Raw genomic sequence first — 17619 nt, 5'->3', positions numbered from 1 at the left:
AGGGACCCACTAACCAATTTTTTAAAAGGTGAAGGATATTCAGGTGCTGTCCCAGACAGCACACGAACTCCCTGAGATCAGCTTATGTCTACTTTTATGTAAAGCTTCCATCTGGAGCTTTAATGCCTCCAGGCCATGTTCTGTATGTTCAGCAAGCACCACCTCAAAACTGGCAATGCATAAGCAGGTCTGTTTTGGCTAAGTGCAAACAAAAAGCTATTTTCACTGCCCCAGGGCTTACATATAAAGGCCAGTGTCTCCCAGGGGAAGCCTCATAGCTTGACAAAATACTGTTCTTAACCAATCTCTCAGCCTCACCACATCCAGGGAAACCCTTTTCCTGGAGATAGAGCAATCCAACCTTCATATGAGTTCAGTGCCTCAGCCCCTCCTGGGAAGAAGCTGCCAATTGCTCCAGAAGTATGAATAGAGGCTTTTGCAAAGTGGATTACTGTCCACTAGGGAAATGAAACACATTTCCCTCCTCCCCCCCTCCCTGCTATTGCACACTGAATCACAGCCAGCGTAGTCACTGCTTTAAACTGCAGCTCTTACCTGCAAGGCTTCCAAAAACCTGAAAGAGCCAAGCCTGCGGCCACGGGGAACCAGACAGAAAGTGGCATTGTGCAGCATTTCACGGTAATCATACCTAACAAGAACAGGGCAGAAAAGAGAAAATTCAATTAGCAGTGAGTCCTAGAGTAACTGGGCGTGAAAATGCAAACAGCTGTTGAGACACATCTGGATAAAATCATCCCCAACCCAGACCGTTCAGCACCAGGTTAACTGACTCCCTCCATGCATGTCAGCCTCCTCCCTGGCTCCTTTTTGCTCATCCTCAGGAACAAGCACCGTGGGAGAATGCTGGGGAGAGTGGTAATGAGATTGATAAGGAAGGAAGTAATTTTGCCTTTGCAATAATGAGCCAGTTCTATATAAACAGTGCACAACTTCCAAGAACAAACTCACATTAAATATTTTGATACCCAAAGCATTGTTGCAGTACTTCTGTGACCCTGATTTCTATTCAGATTTAGTCAAAACCATGCATAGCTGTGTTCACAAGAGGTTTGTACAAAGCAAAAAAATATTCAAGCTATGCCAAAGAAATATTTCCTTATCAAGCAGGCACTAAAAAAGGGATGGGGGGATACAATGACTCACTTGGTGGTTATTGTTAAGTGTGGAGAGAGGAATATATGAGCAGATTTTGGCAATTAATCACATAGCTGCAATGATCCATGCTTCTCTGAACTAAAGTGCTGATAGACACTTCTGGGGTTTTTTTCCCAATTACATCAACCACCACGAAATCATTCACCAAAACCACACATCAAATCCCAACAGCTTCCCGCCTGTTATTAGCAAATTGTACTTCTGACAAGCCCATGGCACTGTCAATGGCACTGACCTCGACTGAGTCAAAAGGATCCAGATAGAACACCCTCCCTTCTCCAGAGTGTCCTGGACTCTGCACATGGGTGCTATTTTGACAGCAACTTGTAGCAATGAATTTTTTTGACACCAGTAGTCTAATTTTACCATGTCCTGCAGGCAGAGCAAATTTTTGTATGTGTGTCTATGTGCACACATATACATATACACATGATTGTATTTTACATACAAAGAAGTTAGGATCTATGTTTGTATTCTCACACAGGCCAGACAGATGGGAGTAAGCCAATTTTCAATTATAAGCTCTGTCTTTAGGAAGAGACATCTTGCAAAGGCCCATTTGCTTAAACAAGCGTGTATAGCTAATTTGCACAAGAAAAGGTCACTGTGAATGGATTAAGATTATCTCCACTGAGAGTAAAATAAAACCCCTCATTGCATTAATTAAAACTACAAAACAGACTTCAAAGTCCCTTTTTTCTTTTGGATCCTATCTCAACTTTGGATAAAATACATATATACATATTCTATCTGAATGGCAGCTATTTATTTTTCTCTGTGTGGGATTGAGATTGGCAGCCATGTCCCAGCTTGACCAGTCAGCACTGATACAGCATACAGGAGAAAATACTAGAACTGGAATACAAAACCCCCAAATTTTTTAAAAAGTTGCCATTTTTAAGCACTCCTTTTTTACATATTGAGAGGTCTGAGGCTCATTGCTTTTACTGTGTATTGTAGGACAACAAAATTAATAAATACCAAAAATAGAATACCCTGTAGGGCTAGAATACACCAGGCAGAAGTTCCCCATCATTGGCTAGATAAAAAAGTAAAATCCTGTTAATACCCTGGAATGCAACATTATCCACAAAACATTGATGGCAAAACCAGAACAGAAAGGAAAGCAGAGAGCAGGGTCACTGCAAGTGAGTCTTTCATATCCCAGTGGCATCCTATACTGGGCACCTTTTCTTTCATATCTAACTGGCTGGTATTAGGATAGATTTAGAAAGGGAAAAAAAAAAAAAAAAAAAAAAAGAGGATTTTGTTAACCATTTTCTACCTCAAAAAACCTCAATTTTCTACCAGTTAGCATCTTGCTCCTATTTTTGAGCCTTTTAAAACTTAACGTGTGATTTATTGCAGAGGTCTGTAATAGCACAGTTCCTGGTCATCAAGCAATTTATCTACATCATATGTACACAGAAAACCCCATCCAAACTTTGTATGGGCACAAAATAACTACTTGCTTCAGGGAGGATCCACAAAAACAGAAGGAACAGATCCAGAGTAAAGTAATATCCATCAAGAGCTGCTGAAGTGAACGAATCACAGCAGAGATTCTATTGAACAAATTTCCCTGCAATTTCAACCAAAATGCTCTAAGGTGACTCACTGGGATCTTTGAGCTCAGTGATAAGGGACCCATGCCCACTTTAAACCCCTCAGAGACCACTCTGGGATCAAGCATCTATTTGAAATCTGCAAACATGAGGTGCTATTTCTACTCCTAAGAATCCATGGGTAGCATGCCAAGCAATAGGAGCACTCTGCCTTTAGCTGGAAGACAGAAGATGGCCCAGGATGTTTAAATACAAATTTGGGAACACTTTTTGTGCAATACTTGTAACCAGCCCCAAACATTTCTGTCAGGTTGCAAGCACAGCTTTGTAACTGGAAGCATCACTTACAGGGGAAATAATGTACATGTACCAAACAGTATTTCAGAGTAAAACTTGCAGCAGAGACCATTTCTTTTTTTTTCTTTTTTTTTTTTTTTTGGACTGCCAGGCAGCATTTGGAAGAGACCTTTGCCACAAAAACATCACTTGGTAAATGAAACTCCAGCCCACAGGCCACAGTGAGGACAGAAGGCTCAGGGCAGTTTTCACTTTCAGACTCCTTCCCATTCAGCCCAGAGAGAACCATGCACACAGCAGCAGATTTGATTTTTGCCAGCATTCTGACAGGAATTGCAAAATGTTTATGTACATTTTGCACCACATAGTAGAAAGCATACAGCATTACACCTGAAAGCATCTCTGTGCTCTCCTTAACTCAGACTTAAAATACTTTCAGTGAAGTGAGTGAAATTATCTCTATGATTAAGGGTAAGTATCTGAATTAAGTGATTGCTGGACTTGAAATTTCTCCTTCACTTGTCCAGGAGAGAAATCAGAGCTGGTACAGACTTCCAGGAACACCCTCTCAGTTAGACTACTGATGTTGTACATTAAGTACCAATCTGGCATTTAATGCAAACATCAGTACTGCATCAACAACAGGCTTTATTTCCCAACTATCTCCACTGACTAATCTCAGCAAAACCTCAGGGAGGCAATCAAGAATGAGAACCTCCACTTGCAACTGGAGGAGCATCCTAAGCTATAGAGAAAACAGTCAAGTGTTTAGAAGAGGTTCTTCCAGGGTTTCCTCTTATTCTTCTCCCCAGCACTGGGGGTTAGATCTGTTTCCAGAACTACTTATTACCATTAGCTGGTAACATCTGAAGATGGCAGGGACATTTGTTATGGTCTTCCAGCTTGCATTGCTGTGGTTTCTGCAAACTTGGAGTTGCCAGCGTGTGTGGACAGCTCTCCTTTACCTGCCTACAGGGGTAAAGGAGACCTGCCTACCCTCTTTTTTTACCCAGCTGTGGAGGTTTTTCAGGCTCCAGAAAATGAGAGCAAAGACCAGCACTGCAGAGCACTGAGCAGGGGCTGGCTGGGCACTTCCTTACTTACAAAGCAGCACTGCTTTGGTGTTGCACTACTTCTGGCACTTTCCTTTCCTCCTGGCAGTTTATCTTCCCTAGCATTTACTGTAGAAAAGCTTTTAGAGGAGTCCTCTGCTTTGCTCAGAAGGTATTTATTTCCAGAAAGCTCCAGGTTTCCACATTAGAAGACTGGCGGGGAGTTGGGGCACATGCTTATTGCTCATACATTCCTGATCTCTTCATTCTGCACGCTCGCACAGAGGTAACATTTTACTGCCAATTTTAGGGTCGGCTTGGCCTGGTCTCAGCTGCAGCATTCAAATGTTAAAATCCAAAATGCATATGCCTTAAAAATGACAGTTGGGTCTTCAAAATTAAAATAGCTAAAGATTTAATCCAAAGCTGGCATCCCTCTGTAAGTATTAGAGGCATGTTTTATTAACTTTCAGGCTTCTTTTTATAATAATTAAGTGTACCTTGTTCACAGCTAGTACCTTTTTAGGCAGCATAAAAGAATAGCTCTATTTGCAATCAATTCTAATTTATTCACAACTTAATTGAATTATTCCCTCCCTGCCACCACCCATAGTTGAGGAAATATGTCTGGCCCCATCGATCACCCAGGTGTAAATACTGCAGTGCTGTGTGGGCAATTATCCAAAGGAGAAACACTGCCTGGCCAAAGGCTCCTACCATTTTAACTCCTTGATCCAACACACAGCTTCTGTCTTCCCCCTTCCCCCATCCCCCTTTTTTCTTTTTTTTTCTTCTGATGTGCCGACCATGTTAATCAGCACATGGATTAGAAGGCTGTTTGGCATTCCTGGTTCTCCATTATCCCAAAGAGGCCTGGCAGGCTGCAGAAGCTCTGCATTGACTAATCAGCCATGCCATACATTCCTTCCTACAGCTTAAGCATTTCCCCATGTCACTACACTGTAGAGCTTATAAACTAGCCTGGAAAATATTTTCACTATCAATTTGAGTATAAACTAATTTTTTGAGAGTCACTTCTTTATCACCACTGATTGAAGAGAGGTCTAAAATCTAAAAAGACTGTTTAGACCAGCAGATATGTATAGATGCAGTGATTATCATAACACTTTATCTAGCTGTATGTCACCTGTCATGTAGACAACATGTTTTTTGACAGGATACAATCACCATTCCTGTTTCATAGATGAAACCTGAGACACAAATGACTGGTGGCTTCTCCAGCAGCTAGAGGGACCTTGAGAATTCTAACCACAGCACTGACCTTACTTCTTCCTCTCTGGTGATGCAGCATTCACTGAAATCCAGCTGCATGTTATGGCTATTAAAATTCAGATGGAAATATAGGAGCAGAACCCAAGCCAAATACAACAGGTTTAACTCAAATCAAATGCAATGGGTTTAACCCAGCAGTACATATTTTAACAGTGCCACACATAATCCATCTTTTGGAAGATGCTGGAGCTCATCTTTGGCAGGGACTATCAGCACATTCCGCTGTAGAAGTCAGATGCGACTAGAGCTGCTTTTTTACTTCCTGAGCCAAAAAATTGTGATGGCACTTAACCAACTATGTCCAAGGCTTCCTCTCTGAATCTGCAAGCACACTGCATCCTCCAGAAGTTTCTGTATCGTATAAAGTCCTACAACAAAGACAGACACTAAAACCTGTAACACAAGGGTAAATGGAGAAGTGTTTCTCAGTTTTCCAGTGTATTAATTTTCAGCTATTAACCAATTGGCCACTTTTCCATATGTAAATGCTTAATACAGATGGCTCTGAACTCCTGGCTGGAGAGCCTGAGAAGAAACCCCACTCAGTCACACGGAGCGTCTTGTTGCTTGGTTTCCACTAAGGTATGTTGGCTTTTAAATAAACTGTCAAGTAAAAGTTGGCATTGAAAGCACCAAGTGAGTAAGTGCCTTTGTAGAAGGGCTGACAGCTTGGCTGTGTGTGAGACAGAGAGCTGCCCAGGCCTGAGCTGGGAAGGCTCACACATCCTGCCTGGAAGGAGCCGTCACTGCGAGTGCTTGCTTCTGGATTTACGGCTGCACAAAGCTTTGGGGGCTCTGAATGCTCTGGCCACTGGCAGTGCATCTCCTGCTCTGCAAGTGCTGGTTCTGGAATTAGAAAGTTTGGAGGTGCAAAAACATAATTGGAAAACTTTCTTTCCCTGTTTAAAAGGCTAATTGATTTCACAGGTGTTTAATTATCATTTGCTGTGAGATAATACCTTGTAGTGCCATAAAAAATGGATTTAATTTTCGAGTGCTTGCAAAACCATTGCCAAAGCCAAGTTAGAGCGAAAGCTAGATAATTATTCTATAAATCAAACACACTGCCTCCTTTCTTTGAAATTTTTAATACTTGGCTATAATGATATCTGACGACCTTGAAACTAACATAAAAAGGATTTTCTTGCCAAGTGCTGAAAGGCAGCCATTGGAATATTTCTATCAGTCCAGCTCATCACTGCAGCCACTGCCACCTCACTGCCCAGGCTGCTGGACTCCAAGGGATGCTACTAACTGCAGCAGCGGGTGTGAACAGAGACTTCAGAACAGTGGTAATGGCTGAGAATGGGTATGAGCAGAGCATGGGTATGAGCAGAGTATGAGCAGAGTATGGCTATGAGCACGAGCCCAGTCTGAAAACTCTCAATAATTCTACTAGGCCTTGCAATGAAAATGAAACTCTGTAAGCATGCAGCAACTAACTGTGAAGCACAACTATTTTCTCCATTTCATGTCAGCATCTTCCTTTAGTTCAGAAGGTTGGATTAGCAAAGAAAAACAGGGAAATGGACTTTTCATTTTAATGCACTGCTAAAGAAACTTTATTTTACAGTTAAGATGGACAGTAGCCCTTAAAACTGAAAATATCTTTAAAGTCTCCAGTGACATCACTGCTGGATTCAGTTCACTTCAATATTATGCAGAAAAACATTTGGATACACAAGCCGTTAACGTCAATGTGCATTCCAACAAAAAAAAATGCTCTAAAGATTTCTGTCTAAATATTTACACATAACATCCTGTAAATCTATATGATGCATGCAAGGCATGCACAACACTTGGATTGCAAAATGCTATCCAACTGGCTCCCAGTGTAGCAGCTAGGCCACCCAGAATCTTACACAGTAAATGTGGTCTCACCAACATCATTTGATAATTAAAGGTAACTGCTTATTTAGCAAGTGTACCAGAGTAGGTTTGTAAGTGGCATGTCAGAGGCAAACCTTGCAGAGGTGCCTCTCTAGGTAGTGTTACACCCATGTTACCAGCAACCTGCTCATGGCACTGTGTAGTGCTTCTTCTAAAACCAAACACCAGCTCCCAGGCTTTGAAGTCCTCTAAGAGCTCCTGTTTCACAGCTGCACTCGCTGTGCTGGCAGCAAGAAAACTCACCTCATGCCTGAACAAGAACAATCCACGGAGAAGCAAATGCAGTGCTTGCCTGTATCTTGTTAAGAATGTAAAGGCAGCCCCACACATGGTAAACACCCTCCAGGTCAGTGGGAAAGCAGGGATACTGATGCATGCATGCGTGGATGCACACCCAGGAACACGCACACACAAAGCCACACGCTAAGATTTTACCTGGCCCCATCTCCCCTGACATGCACTCTGAAGTGACAAAAGCATGTTTGAATACTCTGTCTGAAAAGTGCCCAGCTGGCACTTACTGACCACCAAGGTGCTGGACCCTTCCAAGGTAAAGATCAGACCAAGCTATTAAGATGTGGCTCAGACAGCCACTACTAACAGGATTCTTCTAACAATAAGTAACACCAGCACTTTGCATCATTATGGTACCTCTACATTGCCATTTCCTGGAGATCACAAACTCCTTTTAGAATATTTTAACATAAAGAACCCCAGTCTGCTGGCAGGAGAACAAACCAGCACCTCCACCAATGAAACCACCATGTAGTTGAACTTGGGCTTCATCTACTCAGCCTTGCTCCTCAGTATTCTGCAAGGAAAAATGCAGGAGTAAGTTGAAACTAACTAGTATCTAACTCTTGATAGTCTGCTTTGGTGTTGCAACAGGAAACTTCTATACTGGGCTGCATCAAAAGAAGCGTGACCAGCAGGTTACAGAGATGGTTCTCCCCCTCTATTCCACTCTGGTGAGACCCCACCTGGAACACCATGGCCAGCTCTGGGGTCCCCAACACAAGAAGGACACGGACCTGCTGGAGCAGCTCCAGAGAAGGCCACAGAGACAATCAGAGGGCTGGAGCATCTGTCCTACAAAGAAAGGCTGAGAGTTTGGGCTGTTCAGCCTGGAAAAGACTCCAGTGAGTCCTTACTGTGGCTTTTCAATATACAATAAAGGGGGCTTATATGAAAGATGGAAAGAAGAATTTTTACCACATCCTGTAGTGACAAAAGTAATACTTTTAAATTTAAAGTGTTGGATTTACATCAGACATAAGGAAGGATTTTTCCAGTGTGAGGGTGATGAGGCACTTATATTAGATTGTCTAGAAATGCCTAGGATGTCGCATCCCTGGAAGTGTTCTGCCTGCCCATGGCAGAGAGGCTGGACTAGATGATCTTAAAATATGCCTCCCAACACAAATAATTCTGTAATTCTATGATATTTATTTTTAAAATTTGGGATAGTCTATTCTGTCCTTCACAGATTGACTTTGTTTGGACTTTAGCCTTCTCATAGCCATGAAGCAGTGTCAAACACTTGTCCTAAATAGCTCCATCTACTCCCATTAACTGAACGCACATGCTGTGACAGTCCAGCAGTGAACATCCTTGGGGTAATTTCCCACTGCAAGGACAATGTTCTTATTGATTTATTGTCTAACTTAAAAAAAAAAAAAAAACAAAAAAAAACCCCAAAACACCCAACAAGCTAAAAAACCAAACCACAACTGGAATATCAGTTGTTAAAGAACCAGTTTGGATTAAAGATTCAAACAAAGAGAAATCTATACTGCATTTTCTGAACAAAGAAACAAATTTTAGTTCATCTGCTACCCACTCTAATTTTGAGATTACAAGACATACCTGAGAGCCTCAGCATCCAGAGATATAAAAGACTTATTGTGAGAGAGTTCACCTGTCAACACACCTGTTGGCACTGAAGGTGACGACTGCTACCTACCTGTCAAAAAAATAAAAGGCTTCCAAATCTTTCTTAATTATTTTTAAATAGCTCCTTATTAAAATCTTGAGGTTAAAAAATGCTGAAGAGGATCAGTTTTCTAGACTTTCACACTTCAGTGGCTGTGGTTACTGAATGTTTTAAAAAATCTAGATAGAAAAAAGGTTGATTACATGCCCCAGAGGGTAAAAAATGGATAAAAGCAGTGCTCTGCACCCATTTATGCAACAGTCCAATAACTGGACCCAGAAGAGACCAGAGGACTCTCTGTTAAGCTGCCTGTAGGACTGGGGCTTCAGCAGGACTGTAGAGGAAGTACAATCCCCTGAAGATCAAATTAGAAGGGGCTATAGTTTCTATTCTTGCTTGGAATGTCTGGCTGAGCTCTTTAGCAAACAACTTAGAATAGTCCTTATGAAGCTTATCATTTCCTATTCAGCTCCACAGATTTTCCCATAACAGCTATCGAGCTCCTAAGTGGCTTGTTGGCATCTTTAAAAGTTATAGTCCTCCAGACGTACCATCTAAAAATGGAAAGCAGAGATGATGTGCAATGCTGGCTCTAATTATGCAGGAGTTCATTTCTATGAATGGCTGGATTTGTTTCCAAAAAAACAAAGAGACTTCACACAGGAACTGCTGGCACAGCCCCATGTTGTCTAGGCATGCTGACCTAAAATGTGACCATGCTTGGAGGAGAAATTAGTTCAGCAAATCCAAGGAACAACTTTGAATGAAATAGAGAAGTGATTTTGATTTTTTACTCAAGCAGAGTCACCTGTAGCTTAGTGCCCAGGAGAAGTACACCACAACACATCCAGATACTTTGTTATTCTGGCTGATTATTAATTCTTCTACTTGCCTTCATATCAGGATCTCCAAGTATTTTCTTCCTCCTTTCTACAAATGAAGACAAAGCTACCTCAAAAATAGGATTAGGACATAAAGTGGGGAGAGGGGAACAACCCTAACTCTGTATTTTGGTTTTGTAACTCTGAATTTTAGGGTAAAATCCCAGCACTGTTAACAGTCCAGGATAGTTTCCACTGGCTGAGAGCAGATGATCTTCTGGATTTAATGAGGACAAACTTCTGCAATAAAGCAGAGCAGGAGTGTGAACTCTAGAAGGGTAGGAAAGGCAATTTTTTTTTCCTTATTTCAGTCAACAGTCAGTATTAAAATAATTTTTATTTTCTAATAGAGAGAAAAGAGAATATAGCAGGAAAAATCTACTGATAAATATTTTTTGGTGATGCCTCATATAACCATTCACAGTTTTGCCTAGATAAAGCTAAATCAAGGCCATGCCATGTGTGGTTTGAGAACCAGGACTGTGCTTCACTGAGTGGCCAGGTAAAATGGAATCTGTCACTCTACAGATCTGCTCCTCTGGGCTCGCTCACTTCTGCTGACTACAGTAAAATCCAAGTTTTCTCTTATTTATTTTTCTCAGCAAAAAAGGCATCTATAACTAGTGCACTGCTCCCCTTCATTTGTGCATCACCAAGGGCCCTTTGGAGCCCTTCTCCTCTCCTCCTCAGCCAGAGTGAGCTGCATGCCATCAAGCATCAGTTTAGACCTGCAGGTGGTTTTTATTAGGTGTTTCCTACCTTCCACAGTATTCTTGAGGAAACTCCAGTGATCTTCAGTTGATGTTGAACCAGAGCAGGGTGTCTATACTACATTCAGTAAGGCTGGAAAGAGTTTTATCCTCTTTCACAGGTACAAAAGATAATAATTTCAAACTGAAAGAAGTTTAGATTGGATGCAAGGAAGGAATTTTTCACTTCAAGGGTACTGAGACACTGGAATAGATTGCCCAGGGAAATTCAGGATGTCACTGGAAGTGTTCAAGGTCAGACTGGTTGGGGTTTTGAGCAATCTGATCTATTGAAAGATGGCCTGTCCACAGCAGGGGATTGGACCAGACCCAGACCTTCCTATGGTTCTCTAAGTCCCCATTGTGACATATAGGACTTTCAGGCAAAATTGCTGTCTAAAAAACCCCAGAAGCACATTTGCATCCATGCATACTTATATGCACACACTTCCACACTATTTAGAAAGGACTTTCATCTGGAAACCACTGATGCATGTGCTTAGCCTTCTTCTCCTGCCTGACCCTGCCCTGACACATAAAAGGACCTGACACATGATTTTTGAAAAAATACTTTTTCAAAAAACAAGGCCCATTTTGAGAACCAAGTTACAGGAATAACCAACCACAGCAAACTGAAGGAGAGCTCTTTTTAAGCATGCAAAGCAAGAAAACCAGTTAGAAAAGGTTAAATGCCAAACATTATGTAAACCAGATCATTTCATAGCTCTGAGCACCACAGTCACTTTGCTCCTAAGTGTCTCACAGACACACCTGCTGATGGTGACTGCCTGGCTGCTCACATCTGCACCTCCAGTGCCTCACTACAGTGTCAGGCATCTGAGCTATGTTGGGCAGAGCCTATGAGCTGCAGATGGTGTTTCTCTGTCCCTACTGATACCCACTCCTGCTCTCGGTGCTCAGCACTGCTCTCAACCCTGTTTCCCCTTTTTAGCATTCCTGCCCCGCTGGGCAGTGTTTGCCTGAACGTGCTACGTCTGTTTGCAAGCTAATAAATTATTTACACAAACTATTCAGGCATAGCAGCAAAGATATAAAACATTTATCAACAAAAGGAACAGTTTGTCATTTTAAAATAATTATGTTTCTTTAAAGAAACCAACAAATTCAGTTGTCTCAGAATTACTGACTAGTTTGTGCAGACTTTAAAAGACTCCCTCTTTTGCAGAGAGGCATCTCTACTCCAAATAAAGCCTTAACCACGAGAAATTTTATACCTCAGCAAGGAAATCTAAAGCTGGTAGGTTTTGTAGCCAGAACCCCAATGAGAAGCACAGATCAGGTTAGGCATATGTTGGCACCTTCTCCTATAATCTGCCACACACTGAAACACTTCACATGAGCTGTAGGAGAGCAGGGAACTCCTAAGTGTATTTGCAGCTCTGTTCTGGGGCCAGTAGCCGAAGCACACTCACAGCAGGGAGCAGCTCTACCAGCCCCATCCCTGGGACACTGCCAGACACCTCCTCCATTCCCACAGGAAGTGTGCAGGGCCACAATGACTCTGCCTGCCAAAAAAAGCCCTTTGCTCTGTCCCTGCTCCCTGCCCTGCCTTCACTATCTGCCCCAGCCATGAAGGTGCAAGGACAAATGGAAAGGGAGAGGCATCAGCATGCAAGTGCTCAGAGGGACGTATGATCTGGTGTGCTTTGCAGACTGCCAAGGAAAACATGACTGTCCAGACAAAAGGGTTTGGGAGAGGATGCCAGCAGTGATGAGATTAGTCAGATGAACAACAGCTCTTCAGCCAAATGCTAACAGCCAACAGATGGATGGGAAAAGTCTCGACTGTATGAGAGGCCATGCAATGATGCAGTGCAACATGCAACTGCTTTTTATACTGGTGGGTTAATGCTGGTATTAGTTTTAAAATATTTAACATATTTTTGAAATTCCAGTCATAAGCACGGAGCATGTGAAAAGACATCTGTAAAAGAGAATTCTCTATCAGGGTAACTTCAACTTCCTACCTCTCAAAAACTGTAAGTGCAGCCCCCTGTGCTAGTGGGAGAACAGGCTGCATAGTTCCCAGCTGAGTCTGGGTTTTGTGTGTTGTGTCCCCAAGGAGTATAAATAAGACCTAGAGGTCTCCCTACAAACTTCTGAGCAGCTGCTCTCCCCCAGCTGCCCTTCTCAGACTCCAGATGGGCTGTGATAGAGGCATTTTCCTACAGCAGTGCCTCAAATCATGTGTTAGATGCGTCAGCAATTTTTGCCAACATTGGAGGCTAAAAAGGTGCAGACCTGGAGCAGGGTTCTGGAGCATCCTCATGTAGCACAAACATCTTTTACATCTGTTTAAGAGACTATAAAATTCAGTAAGCCAAAATATAATGCTTGACATCTGAAACAAGACTTTTTACCTTAGAATGGAACAATTCTGTATAGAATTAGAGTGTCATTGTGGACAAGCAGCTCAAGGCTGTTACAGAAAAGCAAATGAATCCTTAGACACATCAATCATGTACACACAGAGAAGAAATTGTCCCTTTGTACTTCGAGTCAGTGAGGCAGGCACCAGAAAATACACTTTGCTAACATCTCCACATTTTATAAAGATGGTGAATAATTGAAGACAGAGAAAAGGGACAGAGAAGTTATTTAAAGGACTATAGTAAATACCCTTCTGAGAGAGACTGAAAGACCTCAGCTTGTTCAGCTTATCAGTGAGAAGAGGGAGAAGTGGCTTGATTACAGCATATAAGTGGCTCTACAGGGAGAAAAATAAAAGGAAGCAAGAGTTCTTCAACCTTCTGAAAAAGGGCATAACAAGGATCAAGAGGTGGAAGTTAAAAGTGAAACAAACATCAATAGAAATCTGTAGTAATGCTGGGCACTGAAGGTACTTTAAGCACTGAACCAAAGTGCCAGCAGAGCTGGTGGCTGCTCATGAAGGGACCTCTGGGCAGGGGAAGGCAGTGCTCAGCCAGGACACGCAGTAACCCATCCTCTGTCACTGCCTGCAGCACGGGGTGACACCATGGGCTCGCAGGAGGTCAGACACTGTAATCTCCTGCTCCATCTGGCCCTCCATTTCCTGTAAAAGCTACTCCTATCTGGGGCTTTTCCACAGTCCTGAGCACAAAAGCTCTACTTCCAATATTCCATCATGTAAACTTCATCCAATTACATTAGTACTGAAATGCCTGGGGGTATCTTCTGATAAGCATTCCAGTCATTACTTAGACAGCCTTACTGGAGGTACAACAAATTCTGTAGGACTAAATAACAACTGCCTACACCCCATAACAAATAACCTTCAGGATTTTTCTGCTTCAGACCAGCACACTCACCTTACTCAAGAATTATTCATCTGATGTATGGACAGTTACAAATGTGTATTTTCTTTTTTTTTTTTTTTTTGAACTGAGATCAATATTGTATTTCTATAGATCTCAACTGGTTTCATTCCTATAAAATTCACTACAAGACTTTTCCACAAGGATGATCATCCCAAATAAAGTATCAAGGTTGATTATCATTTTGGCAAACTTAAGAGAGGCATTCATAAATTAGCAGAGTAGTAGGGGGAAAAACCCCAAACCAATAAATTATTATGCCTAGATGGAAATTTAAAATGATCTTGTTTTAATGGATTACTGAAGCCCTCCCAAGTTCACTCGCAGATGCTGGAAGCATGAATGGATAAAACTGGATGCGTAGGGATTAGCAAAGTCATTAACACAATCACATTTTCCCTACATGGAATATTTTCTTTTCTCCTCCCTCTGCCTTTCAAAGGTTTATGATCTCTGTCTAGTAATGCAGCCAGTTCTTACACAAAACCTACCAAGACCTTTGTAATTTAGTTGGGAACATCAGTGTTTATTGTCTTTTGCACTGAGATGTCCTGTTTAGAACTAGCTTTTCATCACAAATTAATAATCTGCTGTGGGAGGTTTGCAGAAATGGAGAAAGAATGAGAAATAAATTGGCAGGCAGCTCCTTGCTTGTTTTATCGTGCCCCAGGTTAGTTTGTGTTCAGAGGGGAGGAAGGTCTGAGCACTGCAGTCGCACCTCTCAAATACAGTTTTTTTCCCCCTACTTTGGGCTTTCTTACTCTGCTGAATAAATACATCTCTGGCAGAAACCTTACCATGCAAGCAGATGTGTGGTTTGTGTTTTGCCCACACCATGGCATCTCGAGCTGGCTGTGGTTTCACAGGTGTGAAAGCAGCCTCTCAGCCCCTTCTCCTTCAGCCTGGCAGGGTTGGCATGATTCTGTGGTGACCTTTTTCATGGAGTTTTGAAAGATAACATGATTGCTGCCTCAGCAGATTCCCCAAGAAATTCATGAGAGAGCTTTCAGCTCCAGTTTTGTGAGAAATCCGGAAAAAATTAAGCCTTTAAAGTGACACACGACCTTACTGTCTGTCCCAGTGCTGCCACAAATGTCAAAAGCCTCAGAAAACACTACTTGAATCACAGATTTGACAAAAGCCCCATAGAGAAGTTATGGAAGATAATATTAACCCATTACTCTGTGCATTCTATTGTAGCTGGTAATTTCTGGGTGTCTCCTCAACCCCCAGACTCCTGACAAATGTACAAATTCATTTTGCGAAAGGAACCAGTACTCTCTGCATTCAGATAAATGCTCCAGGGAAATGTCCATGGGCATCTTCTGTAGCTGCTTATACTCATCCCAGCTGCAGACCAGCAGTCTCCTAGCCTCAGGTCCTAATGCAGCTACACTCTCACTTATTTGCAGGAACATAACTAGTCTGCATAACTAGGAGGAAGGGCAGCTCTGGCTGGGCTGGAGGATACACTGTTCCACAGCCCCCAGGCATGGATGGTGGTGTAGTGCTGCTTTTCCAGTGATACAAACCAGATCCCACTAAAAGCAGGCACCCTGCTGCACAGGAGAGGAAAGAAGGGCCAAGGCCAGAAGGGAGCAGGCTCAGGAGACAGCCAGCTACTGCAGAGGAACAGGAGCTCCCTGCCTGCCAAAGGAGAGCTGGGCTCTGGGGTTAACAGGACTGAAAGGCCAAGCACCCAGCAGAGACATCCCCAGGGGCTGCCTGGGACCCAGCAGTGGCCGGGTCACCAAAGGACAGGACAGCAGCCTGCTGGCACGATCCAGCCACACGAGCTTCTTACCCACACACTGCAGTCATGCTGCCCTCAGGGGCCAGTCCAGATGCTCTCATAAATTAGTGCATCGAGGTCACCATGGCCAAGTTTTTGCACATCCCAGTCTACAACAACCCTGTTAAAAGCTGTGCTCTCTTCCTGAAGGCATGTGGCTGCTGGCAGCAGTCCCAGGCCAAGGACACATGGTGACTGTGCCCAGCAGCCCCATGGCCTCCTTTGGTGCCTCCTGTGCAGTGCCACGGTGCAGCTGTGGGCATCCCCTGCAAGCTCAGCCCTGCAGCTTCAGCCTCTGGAGCTTGAAAAACCTGGCTGCAGTTTTCACACATCGACAGCAACAAGGCTTTCACTTTGCTCTGTCTGCTGCTTATAAAAACCCACCAAGGTCAAAGAAAGACCATGACTTGAAGGTTCTTCCCAGCAGCACCAGGGTCCTGGTGGCCAAGAGAGGTCGGGCCAGCAGGAAAAGCGCTCCTGCCTGGGACGTGCGCGCTGTGACCCCGGGCAGGCAGCACCGCGCCAGCTCCGTGCACAGCCCGGGGACTGCTTGTGCAACCATCAATGACGCACACAAATGGCTCTTGTTTGTCTTACTGTACACTGCAAATATTGCTTTTAACGATGAGGCCATTTAACTACCATTGCCAAATGGTTGTGAACACACCCAGAATGGGATCCTGGAGATAAAACCACGCAAACAAAGTAATGTGATCACCGGCTGTCTTCCAAGAGGGACTGATCAATGTCCTCTGGTTTGGGCTGAGACTGCAGCACTGCTCCAGCAGAGCTGAAAAGTGCATGAGGTAGCACCAGCTACCCACCTCTGCTGCTCTTAGGATCAGCCCAGATTGCAGAGAGCTGCTGAACTGCTTTTAAGCTGAAAATCCTCTCCTACTCAGCTTCTGGACCAACTTGAGGCCATAAAATTTGAATTTCCTCGGTTTCCAAAGAAGATTTACTCAGAATTTGTTTTTGAAGGGGTCTAAGTCAATAAAGAATACAGAAGTGTATATTTTTTTAAGCAGAATCTTATTACTTTTACCAATCAGTAAAAATAAATCAGTGGCTACCATATGATTGTACTATGTCTGTCCCCAAAGTGAGTAAAATTGAACTCGTGCCTCTCTAAAAATCAGGTGCAAAAGACTTGTAAGAGGAAGGCAAGGGAATTATTCTCCATCCGAGCCCTCTCCTGAGGTCAGTGGATGATGTTGGCCAGATTCTGCTCTCAGTTACTCTGGTGTGAATCTCAGTGGAGTTGCTCTGGATTTACACCGACGTAGCTGAGAAAAAAACCTGCCCTGTCAGTTTTCTTTCTTCGGTGACTGTTCTTCTAAATCCTGGGCTCCATCTTAGACCTGCTTCTTCTTATGAGTTGCCTGACTTCACCACGATGCCAGCTGGCATCTCTCTGCTGATCTGCCAGTGTTTAGTTCAGAGGATTTCCAGACGGCTTCACGGATACTCCTAGAAAAAAAAGCAGCTCAAGAGATACCTTGCATATTCTGAGTGCAGTCATTCAGCAAACAGGTCCAAATGGCTCTGCTTGTGCCCCAGAAAAAATCAGCAGCACCACAGAAATTGGAGTTTAATGTTCTGCATTTAAAGCCGAGAGTTTTTTAATCTTTGGCACTTGTGAAAGGCTGTTTTTCACAAAACTGAGTGATAAAA

General features: G+C 43.0%; 1 protein-coding gene across 1 annotated transcript in view; it reads right to left on the bottom strand.

Moving 5' to 3' along the window:
- EXT1 (exostosin glycosyltransferase 1) overlaps window positions 1-17619 on the bottom strand; it is a 177065-nt gene that overhangs the window by 25191 nt on the left and 134255 nt on the right. The window contains exon 2 of the mRNA XM_059477845.1: window positions 556-649. Within this exon, the coding sequence (XP_059333828.1) occupies window positions 556-649 (94 nt within the window). The remainder of the gene's footprint in view (window positions 1-555; window positions 650-17619) is intronic.

The sequence above is a fragment of the Ammospiza nelsoni genome, chromosome 1 (genome assembly GCF_027579445.1).
Source record: "Ammospiza nelsoni isolate bAmmNel1 chromosome 1, bAmmNel1.pri, whole genome shotgun sequence".
Lineage (NCBI taxonomy): Eukaryota > Metazoa > Chordata > Aves > Passeriformes > Passerellidae > Ammospiza > Ammospiza nelsoni.
The sequence above is the reverse complement of the archived record's forward strand: the minus strand, read 5'-3'. Positions and strand labels throughout refer to the sequence as shown.